We start from the raw sequence: 16,908 nt of genomic DNA, 5'->3' as shown, positions 1-16,908 counted from the left end.
TCATTTCAAATTCAAAAAAATTTGTTTTGGATGACCCATATCTTGGCCTAGGAAAGAGACAAGAAGCTATAAATCTATACACAACATCCACATGTTGGTAGTATAACATGTTTTAGCCCCTCAAATATCAGACATGAAGCAATTTCAGGGTTTAACGATGAGACTTTAATTTTGAAAGTAGAAGTGCTTGATTTTGTCTTAGTGATGTAAATAGCAAATGGGAATTGCGATGAAAAGTAAAGTATTCCTCTCTTACTAATAATCCTTACATCTGATGACATTTTATCTGACTTCATTTGTGCTAATTCAATTTTATGCTTTTTTTTAACAACACACTCCAATAATGCTCATTGATATGTTTACTTTCTTCTTCCTGTTTATCGTATAATAGCGTCACTTTGTCAAGCTCAAATCTCTTAAGGGCAACGTTCATGAGTTTGCTTGATTTGTGTGCTGCTTGTTTATCTGGATGACTGCGTGTGTGTAAGCCAGTCACACATCCTCCCCCTTCAGTCAGCGACCTTAACAGTGACTTATATCTCAACTGCTGTCTCTTAAAGGGAAACACAAACGGCTCCACAGGGAGAGCTGATCAATGACACGGCTGTTTCAGCAGTCCGTCTAAAAGAAAAACAAACACACAGAAAATTGGAAACATACAAATTTTAGGATTTTTTTTGGGACATATAAAAATGATAACTCCATGGCTTTGTGATCAGGAAGGTCTGCCTGCACCGTAAAGGCTGTCTGTCCATTGGCATACTAGTATATAGTGACATCACTTCCATAATCCATCAGCCAAAAAGGAGACAACCCAGAACTGGAATCTTATATTCTCTATCTATCCAGTTTCAACAATCATTAATTGTTTAAAAAAACAAACTTTACACTGTACATCACAATGCTTTTCCATTCAAACACAAACTCTAATTTCAATGTGTCACTAAAATGTGAAGTCAATGCAATTACTGCCAGGAGAAACAAACTGAAAGAAAGGTTATGTACTGTAGGTGATGGGAGAATATTCATCTTATGTGTCTGACTGAATAACTGCTGTGGCAAATGAGGAGATGCTTGCTCCTGATCGCCCATCGTTCCGTCTATAAACATGAGGAGGTAGGGTGAATGAGGGTGGCATGGAAGAGAGAGGAAGTGGGCCCAGTATAGAGCCTTGGCTCAAAACTTCATTTCCTGTCATGTAGTGAAATATTGATGAACATTTTCCATCCTGTACAAACATTCTAAAGATGTCAGTCACCGGTGGAAAAGAAAAGTTTGGACTCCCTCCATGAGTGAAGCATCAGAGAGAAGCCCCCCCCTCACCTCACGGACTTCATTTCTAACCTTCAGCTGACATAACAAAGCATATCTGATGAAGATATACGGTTATTATGTGAAGTACACAACCCATTCAAATGTTTGTTCCTCGTGACAACCTGTCAGTTTAACTCTTAATGTTTTTCCATGGCAGACACGCAAAAATAAAGGCAAACCAAGTATCACACACACCTGTACAAGAATCTGCAATAATCAGTGCTCCAAAGGCAAAGCTATGAAGACAAAACCACATGGGAATATAAGTGTAACCTATACAAATACTGTATAAATGTCACATCGTGGCACAAACCACACTTAGAGGGGGGAAGGCTAAGCTACGAGGAGGCAATAACACCGTATCGTGTGTGTAATAGGAATACTGAGCTCAGAAAAGACCCCATGTTTGAGTGTTTGGTGGATTTATTTTCATATAAATGAGTATTTATATATATGTGTGTATGTGTGTGTGTGTGTGTGTGTGTGCCACTATTTAAGACAGAATCTCTCAATAGAATGAAACTTGATTCATGATTTGACTCAGAGCCATAGATTATAAAAAGGGGAAACAAAAAGGGGAAATAGATAAAAGCATGAACTTGTGAATGACACTTTAGCTGTAATCACTTTAGCAGTGAGGTCTGGAGAAAATAAGCTTCAATCATGATACAAACAGAAGACTGTAGCAGGTAAAAGTTAAAAAATAAAAAAATGGTCTCTAAAACGAGCACACAAGCATGCATGCGACGTGCACACAGGCGGGCATGCACACGCACAATCCCTCACACAAACACACAACTAGAAAAAAAAAGATGCCAAATAAAAACCCGGTAAATGAGAACACGCACATGTAATGTACTCAAAGTTCATGAAAGGAAACGAAAATGAAAAGGGAGAGATCACACAGGATCAAAATGGAAAAGCATGCAGAAGTCCACTGCTCTACTGTAGCTTCACTCCTAGCAGACTACGAGAGAGAGAGAAAGAGGAAGAGAGAGAGAGAGAGAGAGAGAGAGCTGCTCCTGTCCTCAGCATTCTTATGCTGTCTCTCCATCTTTGATCTTCATTCCAAAAGGAGGATGAAGAGAGGGAGGAGGTGGAGGAAGTGGAGGGGAAGGTAGAGGGAAAGTAAGATGAGATGCTCGGGGCTTTGGAGGCCCCTGTGTGTGTTTCAGTTGTCCAGTTTTGGGTGTAGAACATGAAAAATAGAGGTGTTCAGGTCCTCAGGTGGATGGGGGATCTAAGTTGGGTGTGGCGTGTGTGTAAGCAGGGAGGAGGTAAGTGTGCAGATGATCTTCTTCTCCAGGTTTATAGGGCCTGTGTCTTCAGCTCGATGGGCTCTCCCCTGGTCTCCTGCTGGCCCTCTGGCTCCGGGGGCCGGATTCCCTTCAGCACGGCGAGCCTCTCGGACATGCCACGCACACGAGGGAACAGCATGAAGTCGTACAGCAGCGCGCCCATGGCTCCTCCAATCATCGGGCCCACCCAGTACACCTGAGGGACAGAGAGACAAACACGTCTCACTCTGCTTTCTGTGAATTCAAAAACTAGTGGGACATAAAGGTTTCTATAAGTGATCCTCTTACCCAGTGGTTGACAAAGTTCCTGACCATGACAGCCGGGGCAAAGGACCTGGCTGGGTTCATCCCTGCTCCAGTGTAATACATCTGAGTGAGGGGGGGGACAGAGGGTCTGGGTTTAGCTCACAATCATGCAGCAATAACAAACATGGCTTTAGTTCTGGCTGAGCTAAAGCGTGAATAGAATTGAATGAATTTGCTACTAGTAGAACCATTAGTTACAAATCCTAAACCTAAACATCTACCCCCCCGCCCCCTCGCCCCGACTGGCTCCTACCCCAAGAAGATGTCCCATGAGCACAGAGAAGCCGATGGCCAGAGCAGCAGAGCCCAGGCGTCCGTTACGCCGCTCATCCGTCACGGCAAAGATACAGACGACCAGCTGCAGGGTGAGGAAGATCTCCATGGTGGTGGCCATGCCGGGGCTGATACCAGGCTGTATCTGAGAGAGGGCAAGAGACAGACGGAGGAGAGAGAAGCTGTGAGTGCATGCATACAAAACACACAACTAACAGCTCTGATTCATCTGATGGATTGTTTTGTATTGTGTAAGCGTCACTGAAGATGACGAAAGGACCAATTAGTCAATCTGATCAAACTTCTAGAGAACATCAAGGCTGTTCCTGGTGAGCTTACTGTGTTGAGTGCCAGGTTTCCCCTCATGTTGGTCGGTGTGACCCCATAGAGAACGGCAGCTCCGGCCAGCGCCCCGAGACACTGGGCCATCATGTAGAAGACAGCACGGAACATGGACATCTGAGAGCCGATCAGGTAGGCGAAGGTGACGGCCGGGTTGATGTGTCCTCCGCTGATGTGGCCGATGGACTGGATGAGGGTGGCGGCTGCCAGCCCGAAGCAGAAGGCCACATGGAGAACGTTATGAGGCCCGGTGGTCCAGCGGAGCGCCGCCCCCAGACCGAAGAACACAAAGAACATAGTGCCATAGAACTCGGCAAACACTGCCCGCCAGAAGGACATGGATCGGAACTCCCACATGATGGCCACAAGGTCAGAAACCAAACCCTAAGCAATGGAGGGATCGAAGGTTCACGACAAAACACCCTGGAAACGGTTTAACTACCAGGAGAAGTTCAGACCCTAGTGTCTGCTCAACAAAAACCACAGAGCAAACTGCTGTAAACTTCAACTAAACCTCTGTTCTGCCTCCTGAATTCTGCTTTTCAGTCATACGCAGCTCCTGAGTGGAGCAATACGACAATCTCTATGCATCTATACGCCAAGCACGATGTCTGTCAGCAGAACATGGACAGACGGACGTTGAGCATGTCCTGCAGACTTTCACTCTCTATACCAGAGCAGGTGGAGCTCGCAGGCCTTTTTATAACGGCTTCAAGCCAACGCAGCCCCTCTGAGCCCGGGGGGGGAGGGGCCAGAGCACAAAACTACTAATCAAAACAAAATCAATTAACCCTTCTGTTGCCGTGGCCTCGCTCTCTGCTCTCTGTTTAACTAACCTGCAGTGTGACAGCTGGGATTAGACCCAGAAAGGATCAGCTTAGGCCTCTAAGATCACCTCAGGACATGGAAGAGGAGTTAAGGTGTCATCTGATAAACATTTCAGTCAAAACAGGACAAAATGCATGAGGTTTTACTTGGTTTTGTCGTAAAAATATACATTTGTGGCCCAGAACTCATTTCATATTCAATTCCCATCTTTGTATTCATTTAAAGGGGCTTTTGTTTACATTTGGACTTGAGCAGCTCACATTTCCCCCAGGGGTCTCATTGGACTCGTTCCTTTTCCTGGAATAAGGGGAGAACTCGTCCCTCCACCAGTCTGGCTTTAAGTGCTGACAGAAGGAAAGAAGGAGAACAATCTCTTTCATAACACCACTGAGTTTGACAGCCGTCCTCACTGTGATGACCTCTGAACCTGACAGTACCAGAGGAATGAGAAGGCAATGGGCTGAGCCTGACTAATATGAGATGTGCATAGTTAATTTTATTGACACTTTAATTTCTAACTTTATAAATGTGCACAAGAAGTGTAGAAGTTCATTATGGATGACATCGTAAATCTGTCTCCTTCTTTCATGGCCTCGTCGGCTTTAACACCATCAACAGTTCCCATTTGCCCTCGGTGTTACGACTTCTCACTTTCCCCGCTCGTGTTCTGGACGGAGGACAAATTGGTTTGTGGCAGCAGAAGTGATTAGGCAGAGATTTACATTGTCTGCTGGATGGGTTTGGAGGCTCAGCACAGATAAAGCGCTGGAAAATCCACCGCTGGAGAGGAAGAGGGGAGAGCAGGCCCGGCATTGAGCTTCTGCACTGGAGCATCATGCTGACCAGGGGACAGTGGCGGCCCGCTGAAAGGATTACGCTGAGCTCACAGCTTTTCTCCTTTCATGCATGTGGACAAAACGCTGGCAGCAACAGTTTCTGCTGCCTTCTCTGATCTGTTTACCCTGCTGGCACTGTTGACTTTATACGTGTTGGGCTTTCCACGGGCCCGACCGGCCTTTGTGTCCCTGCTGCAGACGCTCCACAGCAGGATATAGTCAGGGTCAGCGTCTCAAAGGATGCACAAGTTAGTGAGTGATCAGCTTGTGCAATTGATCAGGGCCTCATTGATCACATAGCAGAGATGTGTGTGATGTTTGTCCAACTCACATCCAAAAAAACAGGGGGAATTAAATAATCTACAACTATACAATAGACTAAATAACAGAATTATTTTGCGTGAGAACAGAAGCAACAGTTGTGAGTTTATTTTGTCCATTTGGTGCCCCTCTATTGTGTGGGTACATGCCCCCCTTTTAGGGCTCTAAGCCCTCAGTGTAGCTTTACAGGGGAGGGGGTTTAAAAGATGCTTGCATGGTGTTTTTCCCAAACTGCTGACATATCCAGAATATGCAGCACTTAAACATGTCAGACTGGAGGACAGACTCTGGCCTGTGATCACTGCACAGTGGTCACAGCACCAAGAGGAAGAGGAGGAAGAGATGTTCAGTCGTATTGTTTCAGAGCTGCTGAAGTATTCAGGCAGAGCAGCAAAGACGCTGCAGCGATCGTGGCTCATTAATCATGGATTAAAATGGAAAAGTCAATGTTTTCTTTATTACAGGATGTTTTCAATCCACACATGAAGCAGTTTGTTGTCACCAGCAATCAACCATGGAGTAAAAAGGTTAATTGCCCCAGAACGATGTAACACTATCGCTGACTGATAATTAGTTTTCACACCGTGTGAATTCCAATCTGACAGGAGAGAGAGAGAGCTGTGATGGTGTCTGACACCAGTGTGAACACAGGATCACCGTGACTGTCAGGCTCAGAATGAGCCGATACAGAAGGATACCAGGCCTGGATCGGCTTCTGCCTTCTGCACTCTCTGAAGCCATACATTAGATGTGACTGCTGTAGCTTAGAGGCCGGGGCTCTGTGGAGCTTTAGCACTCCTCAGTGGTCACCAGGTGTTACGTCATGTTAACTGGAGAGTCCACACATGTATCATCTGTCCTATAAGTAAGTCATCCTGAATATGAGTGCATGTGTGAGAGCCTAAGTGATGCTGGACAGAGTGAAGCTTCATCAAAGCGTCTATGCCACAGTCCGAAACAGTTTATTAGAAATATGTACTCCAAAAAAACCCACAGCATTAAGACAAACTCAGGTGTTCAACCAACACTGAATCACACACACACACACACACATCTGTAAAACAAAAGATGCACTGATTGATCAATGAACAAGCACATAACCACCTGGACTGTGGGTTGAACTATCTGGAGCTTCCCAGTTAATTACCTGGGACTTCTGCTTATGGAAGAATCTTTTTTTTATTTATTGATCTGCTACAATGTGCAATGTTTTATACAGTGGCATAGTCAAACTACTGCATCTCTGCAAAAGGAGAGGGATGATGAAGAGGAAGATTGTACCGTAACGTTATAACTGCACCGTAATCTCAACACAAGCTGCAGGTTGCACAGGCGTATTTATTTTAAATGCTAAAATATTCAAAAAGGTGTTTGCAGATGTTGGCATTGAAACACTGGGAAACCTCAACTCAAGCTGGAACTCTGCTGTTTCAATTAAAGTATAAGTGCAATTTACAATACAAACATTAAAGGGGGAAATCTGTCGTTAATAAAATCTACATTTTTTGGGAAAATAGGCATTGCTTTGTTTTCTCCGTTAGAAATCACAAAGTTCAATACTCGAGACATCGCAAAAACAATAAAAACTCAGAGGAGAAAGCGAAGGTGTAAGACATCAGAACGTCCCATTACAGTCATTAAGGTCAACGGACAATAACATTTTGAACAAAACTGTCCATGCAGAACAGGAACAGCAAAGCACAGCGCCGTCTACACCGCCGAGGAACTCTGTGCACGTCTGTATCCAACAGTCACTCCCTGCATTCCAGGGATTCCTCTCTGGAAACGGTAACGATAAGGTGTCGTCTCCAACATGGCCGCCAACTCATTAGTAGTCATTTTTTTTCTCCAAACCGACCTGTGACTCACTTTGTGTTACTGCTGAGGTGGCGCCCGCTGTCGTCTATTCAAGGTCGGGCATCTCTGAGGAGCAGAGAGGAAATGATGGAGTTAAATACTGAAGGCCACAAGAACAAGCAGCTTTATGTTCCCCTGGTAACCTACAGGGGTACGAGGTCATTGAGCCACTTGTTTATAACTTTACTCACTTTCATCGTCACTGTCTGCAGACTCGTGCTGGAAAAGAGACAAAAAAATGTGAATTATCTACAGTTTGATCTGCAATAAAGTGTTTAAAATAAATAACTTTGTAATAAAGATGTTAAAGATGTATGTATGTTTCCGTGGAGACACACACCTCCTCCCCCCCCTCCTCTGGAACATCTAAATCTGGCAGATCATCTCCTCCCATGCTGTTCATCATCTGCAGGAACACACACAGGCAACAATCAACACCTCTGCACGTCTCAACACACACACACACACACACACACACACACACACACACACACACACACACACACACACACCTCAGAGAATTTGTCAAAGCTTGACAGGTCCTCTTCCGAGTCGTCCTCCCAATCTTTCCAGTTGTTGAAGTCCACGCTCAGCCAGTTCACCTACAAGACGTGGAAACATGAAACATCTGATCAGCTCATCAGACCGGTCACACTGAGCACCAGCTTATTAGTTCAATGCCCTTACTCGTCTGTACCTTAATATGAGCGAATAACAAACTGAATTACATTTGCAGCTCTATTCTGTGTCAACTCCTTAAGAGTTCCTTAGCTGTTTCCTTTCCCCATTGTCATCATGTTCTGGTTAGCAGACGCCTACCTGGGCCGTGCAGGAATGCAGTGCGGCTGAAAGCATGCTGACCTGACAGCTCTGCGTGAACACACTTTACCTTTGTCTTATCTTTGGTGAGCCGGGGCCAGGATTTACCAGCTTCTGCTTTCCGTAAACAGCACAGCACAGAGCGGTCTGTGCGGCGGTGCCTGGAATCCTGTTCAGAGACAGAAATGTCTTCAGTTCATGTGAATATGCTCTGTGGTGATAATGCAGCTGTGTGTGAAGGGGACACACTTACTTTGGGGTCAATCTCTCCAAAAAGGTCCAGGACGTTGTGGTGTTTGATGCGGTCTGTGCCACTCACACAGCTGGAATAAAAGAATGAAAGAAGTCAGGAGTGTGTGGAGAAACATGGAGAGCAACATTTCATTATCTGTCTCATTCAGCTCATTCATTATCATTTCGCAAATCAGTGAGCAGGGTTAAGACGTGAGCTGCAGTGAAGCTGTCTTACCTGAAATCAAACTTTGACTTGTCAAACTTGACTTTCACATCTTTGCTGTCCTCCAGGCAGAACTCTATAAAGACTGAGTCCCGCCTGTCGTACCATTTAGCTGAGGCAGCCTGCCTGGAGACAGAAGAGCAACAACATGTCATCATCATCATCTTCATCTGTACTTCATTCTAAAGTCACACACTGATGTTCACCACGCTCGTCCTTCACTGTCAGTCTCTCAGTAAGACAGAGAGAAGACCTGACCTCCTCTCCTTTCGTGTCTCCATCATGTCGCTCCTCTACACACAATGGCTGCAGGTTTATGAATTAAATAAACAGACAAACTCAAACACGTCCCTGAGCTTCATGTCCTCTCTCTTTATGGAGGTTATTACTATGATGAGGCAGTGGAGGCTCGGGTTTCATGTCACATGTTCACACAATTCAGTCACTTTCACTCCGATAAAAATCGGGATTAAATCAAACCGACGCCCCCGGTGTCACACGGTCACGGCAGCTCCGGTCTGCACCGTTACGATGATGTAACCATCTGGTCTCGGCTGTCAGACAGGTTCTTCTGCCAGCGCGTGCTAGCGTTCAACCGGCTAACGCGCTTCTTACAACCTCACCATGACTCCACGCTTTTCGTGCTAACCTTCTCCGTGCCAAACTGACACTGGCCCGCGGTGTCATCTAATGATACCAGAGCTAAGTTTGAGTATCTACGATTTAAAAAGCATTGATACTAAACGATGGATCGCGCGGTGCAATGGGGTCTCAGTTTGAATGAAAGTTAGCTACAAGTGGACACGACATGCTGGGCTAGCATGCGCGCCCCGCTCGAGCTAACTCGTGTGCAAGCTAAGTTAGGCACGCTAGCCTGTCGGTCCACACGAGCTACTGCAACTACTAAAGGCAAGAAAGTGAAACCAACACTTACATTGTCACTGTCTGTGTTTGTTTGTCTTCCCGTTTGAATCAGAGCTACCCTGGTACGTTGTTACTTCGCTTCAATGGCCGGTAACTGTAATTACCTGAAACATAAACAGATAACTACACAACACGGTCCCTCTGGGATCTCTCCAAGTCTCGCGTGTTTTCCGTAATCAGGTGACAAACTCCCGTTTGCGGGGGCGCGAGCGAGCAGGAGGAGCCGCGCGGCGCTGCCACGGAGAATCTGGAAGCATCCAAGAGTTCCGCCTCAGAATCAGAATGTGTCAAAGCCACCAAACATGCATGATTCACACACGACAAGGATGATTGTTGTGATTACGGAGTGTAAAAGTGCAGATGAAACTATAAATACAATTGCTGAAGAAAATTCACTGTGGTTACAATTGCTGATATTTGTTTGACAATTGCTGAAGAAGTGGTTTGACTTGAAAGTATGAAGAAGGTAGAAAGGCCTGAAAGTATGAAGGCCTGAAGGAAGTTTGAATGTATTTTAATATCAGTGGTGTGCACACTATTATATACCACGGCCTGGATTGATTGAAACAGACAATTAATCAAAATATTGATATGAACATTTAGCAAAACATGTCAGTTCCTTCTCTCTATGAAATAACGCATGCACATTTGTGTCTCCACTGTGTGTGTTGATTAAAAATGCACTCCAGCTTGGTGCAGCCGACGTATGTGGACTAAACCAAGCTTAGCACATTCACACACAAACATAAACCTTGCCACCATAGACATAAACATACATTTTTCATAGTTCACCAATATGACTCTACGTTTAGAAAGAAGCAAAACCTCAGTCATGGTTTAACCCGAATCTATAAAGTTCCCCTGGAAATCTGAGTGTTTGTTTCCCACAACAAGATGACAGCAACAGGTAGGAACCAAACGCTGCTGGTGCTCATTTGAAGGTTGTTTGCTCAACTTAAGATGTTTCTTGCCCACTTACACATGCTCACACACTTTACTGTGTACTTTACGTGTCGGTTTGTTATTTTCAATACTGTTTTCCTTACGCGAGAGCCTGTGTGTTCTCACTTCGCGAAGGACACCTGAGCCTTCTTCTTTCAAACATGCATGTGTGCTTTGTGTTCATGTGTGATGATCTGAGTGTGTGTCATGCTGGAGTGGCTGCCTCTGTGCAGGCTCCTGCTAAATGTTGGTTTGTGTCTGTTTGTTGAAATGACACTTAATTTGCTGTCTGCATGACCTTGTCTGAACTAACTTTCCTTTTCTTCTTTCCTCAAATTTTAAAGGAAATCAAAATAGTGTAGAGTAGGTGCCTCCCAAAAATCCAACCCCTCGTCCTCGCCGTGGGAGGTGGAAACGGCTCGAGTCCAGGTGAGTCCAGATTGGATGCAGCGTTTGATGCCGGGTAGCTGAGCCTCTACAAAGTTGTGACCTGTCTGGACTCACCTGGAGACGAGCCGGCTAACGGGGCTCTGGTCAGTTACATGTGCACTTGTCTTTTAACGAGCATTGTAATGGAGAAGGCTCGTCTTTAACATTGACAAATCAAGTAATCGTCTACTGCTTCACATTTTCTCCCCTTTGATTTCAGCATCACTCCGCCCAGCAGTGTGAAGGTAAAGCTCATTCCCTTACAGCCGGTCTTTATACTGCAGGGCGCTGTAGCAACCTCTCAACATCGTGTGGTAATATGGTAACACAGCCATCCCCCCAGATGGAAGTACCAGGTTTGAATCCTGGCAGGAGTAAACTGGTTCTTATTTCAGCGTCCTGCAAACTTTCCGACCTCTTCATAGACTGTGCAGACTCGAGACATATCAGATATTCATGAGGTGTTTCATCTGAGACGGGTAGAAGCCTCAAACAATGAATGTATAATGAAATCTTACTGGATGTTTTAAAGCTGCTTATCGGTGCCTCTAAGGCTGCAAGAGTCCTATAGAGACTTGACCCACATCATTTCAGTCACAACACTACTAAGCTGGAAATAGGTTTTCAATTAAACAAATGCCTTTTTAAAAGCAAACCTTTTGTTCCCTTTGACCGCTCCATTTGCCTTCACCATCACCTGGATTCATTCGTGGCATTTTGGAACTTCTGGCGTCTGAGGAAAACAAGTGCAGACTTTACGATCCCTGCAGGAAGGAAGACTTCCTCTCTAGCTTTGTTTTCAGGTACTTGGCTGCATGTTTGTCTACAATTGAACTACATTTGTGGGATAGTAAAGTGAGTTAAATGTGGTTATGAGTTTGGGTCTACAAAACCTTTTTCCCTTTACAGGGCTGACAATAAAGGAGAAACCAAGTGGTCTCATCCCATAACAAAGCCACCACGGTGAAATGAACAATCTGGATGTGCGTTGCATATTGTAACAATATAATTCCTGAACCATTTTATGTGACCCTTACTTTCTCAGGCCCTGAGCTGATGCAATGGCAGCAGTGGAAGAGTAACGCACCGTTTTCTCTCTCTCCAGGTCATCTTGTATTGTTCCTAGAGTCCTATTTGGGTCTGCAGACGCTGCATGATTTCTCCCCTCATTTTCCCATTCCATCGTTTCTGAAAAACCATGAAATGTTCTGAAAAATGTCTGCCACTGCCCCTCAGTGGATACGTGCATTAATGTCCGGTGTATCAACACAAGACCCATGCAAACATCTCTGCATGACACCCATACACCTTTGCTTGATGTGCAGACCGAGACGCGTAACAGCACTTTAAATCTGTTTCATAGCAGAGGCCTCTGTAACCCACGACCTCAAGCCCCATCAGCCAGTTTAGACCTATAGGGATGGAAACTGTCAGAGCACCTGCTTCTAGTGGTTCACGCTGAAGGGCTCAGGCAGAATGTCATGGAAGCTGACGGCTGCCTTTAAAGGCAAATGAGGAGGTTCTCACTGATGTCACTTCAGGAGAAGCTGCTAGGACTTGGACCAGGGAGGAGATGGGCTGATGAGCAATAGCACCCATGTGAGCAGCCAGGGATGAAGCCAGGGGAACAATAGCCAAGGCAGGTAAAGAGGAAGCAGCTTTGTCAGCCGTTGTTCACTGTGGATTGGGCGACATGACACATGACGCACATGATAGCCTGGGTGTGGAATCGGAATGCCAGCTTGTGAATGTGTGGGACACAAACAGAGCTGTCAAGACGGGATAGGATGATGGTAGAGAGCCAGTAGATGGCGTTACACTTATGTCTTCTGTAGAGGAAGGCTCACTGCTAACCTGTAATCCTTACATTGACCTTGATCAGCTGGTGGAGCCTAAACAGAGGTGGGAAAATGGAGACGAGGACAAAGGAAAGACACGCAAGACTTGAGGAAAATGCTTGTTGGCATAGGGATGACTTCAGTTGAGAAGCCAAAGGTGCATATAACTTTCCGTCCACTTTTAGCCTCATTAGGTCTGAGAGGAGTACGGTGAGTGGCAGCAGCAGGAGAGGGAAGAGGGAAGGACAGGACCACAACACCCGAGGAAGAAGAGCTCAGTTGATATGCATGACAGTGTTCCAGGCTAATATTAACATGTTATGCTTCCCAGCCACCAACAAGCCCACTCAGGTGAATCACTTTCATAAATGTTCACTGTGTGTTTTGTGCACATCAGCAGCATTCACACTTCAGGCTTTATTAGCTCCACATCTATACTCTTCACTCTTTCCTGCCTTAACCCTCATATCTCATATACATCTTATCTCATATTCATCTTATTTAAAGTACGCCAACTCAATTTATCTAAAACATCATTGATTCAGCATCATGCAGTGCTCACTCTGAAGGTATTACTATTATTAATGACTTCTTCATCCAACATTTAAAAACGTCCTACATTATTCACACCATCCAACTACTTGGTCTCAACAAAAGATATGTAACCAGGTAAATGTCCTCGAATGCCACAGTGGTTCTACTTGCACCTTAAAGATGCAGAGCTCTGTAGTCTTAGAGCGATATAGTTTCAACAGAGAGGAAATGCATTAGTGAAATCTGAGTAAGTACTTTCCCGGCTTTTGTGCTGTTGCCATTTGGACTTATCAAACGCTCGCTGTGGCTGCTTCCTATTCTACGAGCTGCTCAACCAGCCAACCAGCCCTACACTTAGATGCATTATTGCAATCTTAAAATCCAGTTTCCATTTTTGGTGTTATCCATAGAGCAAAACTTGTCATTGTAGCTGTGCATATCTGTAAAGTGAAACATGGATTCCTCCCACTTCTTAAACCTGTATCACACACACGTCTGTCTTTATACACTGCACCGCTCTAGCCTGGAGCGTGTTACTCACATGTTCACGGTGAATTCTTAATTAAACATCCATTGTCATCACATTGAATTAATCATATTACCTCCTGCTTCCAATTCATTATTAAGATGTGACTGCTGTTCTGTGGCGTGGTGCTGCAGCCCATAATAGCACAGACCAAAATAAATAAATTCTGTCAGATTTAATCTGTAAAGTTCACAGACAGAGGCCTGAGTATTAATATTTCATCGAATTTTGCAATATTTAAGTTTTTAATTTACTCTGCACTCCAGGTTGGTTTTCCATTTTGCTGCATGTACCACTGTTTTTTTTTGTTTCATCTTTTAATAAAACAAGAGAAAGAACTGGTTCAGAAAGCTGTTCCAATTCCCCCTCTGCATTCCACTGAAGGGAAGTTTGTGTTCAGATTATATTACTGTGCAGCCCAGATTTAATGTGTTTTGCGATAGCTTTAATAGCCTTGGTTTAATATCCTCTTGATGACTTAGGTTCAATATTATCAGGAGACGAATTCCGAAGCTGCTCCATAAACAGTGAATAATAAAACAGCTTCCAGGACACCCTACAGCTGCTGTGCTGGGTTCACTGGGAAACAAGTTAATTTCTGTTTCACAGCTGGAAGCTCTTCTGCTATAACTTATAACACATTTTAAATTCAGGTCTTGAATCTATGTTTTAGTTGCTTTTGTCAGCTTGAACTCTGAAACCTCCCCTCCAACACGTTTTATATCATGTCTGACTAAGTGCTAAAAATACAGCAGGAGTGTGTGAGATGTGCTGCCCACTAGGTATTTCATGGCTTCTGCGAGGGTAGATGGCCTACAGTGAAGCTGACATGTTCCTGACCCGTCCATGTGTAGGCTGTGTGTGATCCATGAGGGTTAAGAGGGAAACATCTCTTCTGTTCAAAATTAGAACTTAGGTCTGTAGCTTTAAAGATCAAATGTAAAAATAACAACACATGTCACTGATTAAGCCGTTTCTTGACAGAGGCTGATCGATAACAGATGTAAATATGAATCAGACAGGTCAGTCAAATCCAACAATATCACATTGGTTTTCATCAAATTGCAAAAGACGTTCAGTCAAAATTGTGATGATGACAAAATGCACCACAGCAGCAGGAGAATGACCTCGTGATGATAAGAAGCCTGCTCATGTAAGTGGAATGGAGGCTGAGGCCCTCTGTATATTAACACCTTGGGGGAAACAACAGTGTCTATTTGTTATATTGTGGCTCATGATTCACTCCCAACAACACTAAAAATAAATGAGAATCCATATAAGAGCAGTGTGTGTGACAAAGCTACTTCTCTTGATCTATAGATCATGGAGGAGGAGTGGGCTGTGGTTTATGCTATTATCAAACGGTGAGCTGTATCAAAAGGCATCATTTGCTACTTTAATCGGGGGGAGGTTGTATTCTGAATTGAGCCACTGAGATAAACTTTAGATTTCTGATCCTCATGGTGAGTTTGTGAGTTTTATATGGAGAATATGGCTGCAGCACCTCACCTCTCTTTCCTTTCATACAGCCATCCTGTTTTGATGTGTCAGACTCAACATTACAGGCCTGAACAAGTAAAAACACAATAGGGGAGCAGAGGAGCTGCGGCAACCACAGTGTTACTCATCTTATATACACACTCCTATAATTGGAGAGCGGGTATGTGTATGTACTATTTCTCCAGTCGCCTCCAAACTCCTGGCATAACAAATGTTGCATTAGCACATGATCGCACCCTAGCATATCACAGTTAGCGCTTCAACAATAGAACCGCCCAAGCCCCACAATGACATCATGAATGATGTCACAGTCAATGACATATTTCATGATTTCATATAACCATCGTCGCAGTTGACACACACACTACTTGGAGAAACACCAGCCCCATTCCTGTCCATAGATAAACCATCTGAATCATGCCGAGAAGGAAGCTTCCATCAAAGTCAGCTCGTCCTGATGCTAAGGGCCGAGCTAACAAATCTCCAGAAGAGTCAGGTAATAACTACCTCATGTTTTTATCAACTTTATTTTTATCACAAAAGAAACAACTACCTAATAACCTGTTAGTGCTACTTCAAGTGTAACATGAGGTTGAGGTTTAGGGTAATGGAGTCTGGACGGGGTTAGGCTTGGGTTTGGGCTTAATTTGCTAACGTTAACACTGCTAATAGTGCTAATTTGTTTACTGCTAACACATCCCCCCAGCCTCACTCAGCCTCACCCTAGGCCTCCCCCAGCCTCACCCCAGCCTCCCCCAAAATGAAATGAAAAGTATCCTATGCTCATGCTAGGCTCATCAGTGTTTCTGTCAGGTTTGGAGGCCATTGAAGGAACATTGCTCTCATCCATGATGTCATTACCCTCCCTGATATCATACATGATGTCATTATGGGTCCGCCTTGTTCATTCAATCATGATGTCAATATCACCTGGTACATGCTGGGATGGTTCTGTTCAGCCTCGACTATCATTTGGTAAGGCAATAAGAAAATAATCAAAAATTGACCGATATAAACACTATGACCTTTGCAGACACCTGAACAATGTTTACACACACACACACACACACACACACACACACACACACACACACACACACACACACACATTATAAGAGTGAGCTAAAACGATCAATTCATGAAAATAGGATAATAATAATATTAAAATATATGAATTGAGGCAAATTAAAACTTTACACATAAAAATATATGAATTGAGGCATTAAAAACATCTTAATCTGCACTGTAGGAGCCTAAGGTACTAAATGATCAGTCATTCATAAAGTTCATATTATTCTGATTATTCTGTCTAATCTAGCACCGTAGAAATGTGACATCACCGTTGTAATTTATTAGTTTATTTTGTGAATGAGCATTCTAAATGTGAGTAACAGCTTTAAAGGAACAAACCGCGCCTGTGTAGCTTCATAAGTGAATCAGTGTGCTTCCCTGTTTGCTGCGTTATGATCCAAGCTGTGAATCACCCAAAGTGGGATTCGCACCAAAAAAAAATACAAACCAGCGTTTGTTAGCCAATCGTGTCAGCTGCGTGACGAACTTCCTG

General features: G+C 44.2%; 2 protein-coding genes across 2 annotated transcripts; both read right to left on the bottom strand.

The window, feature by feature from the left end:
* Positions 1 to 2,622: 2,622 nt before the first annotated feature.
* On the bottom strand, positions 2,623 to 3,890 carry mipa (major intrinsic protein of lens fiber a). Its single transcript, XM_076171881.1, has 4 exons — positions 3,531 to 3,890; positions 3,172 to 3,336; positions 2,901 to 2,981; positions 2,623 to 2,808 (listed from the first exon to the last, which is right to left on the bottom strand). The coding sequence occupies exons 1-4, from the start codon at positions 3,888 to 3,890 to the stop codon at positions 2,623 to 2,625; spliced, it is 792 nt and encodes a 263-aa protein (XP_076027996.1).
* Positions 3,891 to 6,457: 2,567 nt separating this feature from the next.
* On the bottom strand, positions 6,458 to 9,760 carry ptges3a (prostaglandin E synthase 3a (cytosolic)). The gene is made up of 8 exons (XM_076171888.1): positions 9,586 to 9,760; positions 8,664 to 8,777; positions 8,448 to 8,517; positions 8,265 to 8,363; positions 7,888 to 7,977; positions 7,716 to 7,781; positions 7,567 to 7,594; positions 6,458 to 7,441 (listed from the first exon to the last, which is right to left on the bottom strand). Coding segments are annotated over exons 1-8 (489 nt in total). The 5' UTR covers positions 9,588 to 9,760; the 3' UTR covers positions 6,458 to 7,421.
* Between the last annotated feature and the right edge of the window lie 7,148 nt (positions 9,761 to 16,908).

The sequence above is a fragment of the Genypterus blacodes genome, unplaced genomic scaffold (assembly GCF_046128005.1).
Source record: "Genypterus blacodes isolate CSIRO-AG114 ecotype Tasmania unplaced genomic scaffold, CSIRO-AGI_Gbla_v1 ptg000274l_1, whole genome shotgun sequence".
Classification (NCBI taxonomy): Eukaryota; Metazoa; Chordata; class Actinopteri; order Ophidiiformes; family Ophidiidae; genus Genypterus; species Genypterus blacodes.
The sequence above is the reverse complement of the archived record's forward strand: the minus strand, read 5'-3'. Positions and strand labels throughout refer to the sequence as shown.

Coding starts and splice junctions, on each gene's coding strand:
- mipa (XM_076171881.1), bottom strand. CDS start 3,890: ATGTGGGAGTTCCGATCCATGTCCTTCTGGCGGGCAGTGTTTGCCGAG. Junction 2,982..3,171: donor TCATGGGACATCTTCTTGGG/GTAGGAGCCAGT, acceptor CCCCTCACTCAG/ATGTATTACACTGGAGCAGG. Junction 2,809..2,900: donor GGAACTTTGTCAACCACTGG/GTAAGAGGATCA, acceptor TCTGTCCCTCAG/GTGTACTGGGTGGGCCCGAT.
- ptges3a (XM_076171888.1), bottom strand. Junction 8,364..8,447: donor TTGGAGAGATTGACCCCAAA/GTAAGTGTGTCC, acceptor GTCTCTGAACAG/GATTCCAGGCACCGCCGCAC. Junction 7,442..7,566: donor TGCAGACAGTGACGATGAAA/GTGAGTAAAGTT, acceptor TCTGCTCCTCAG/AGATGCCCGACCTTGAATAG.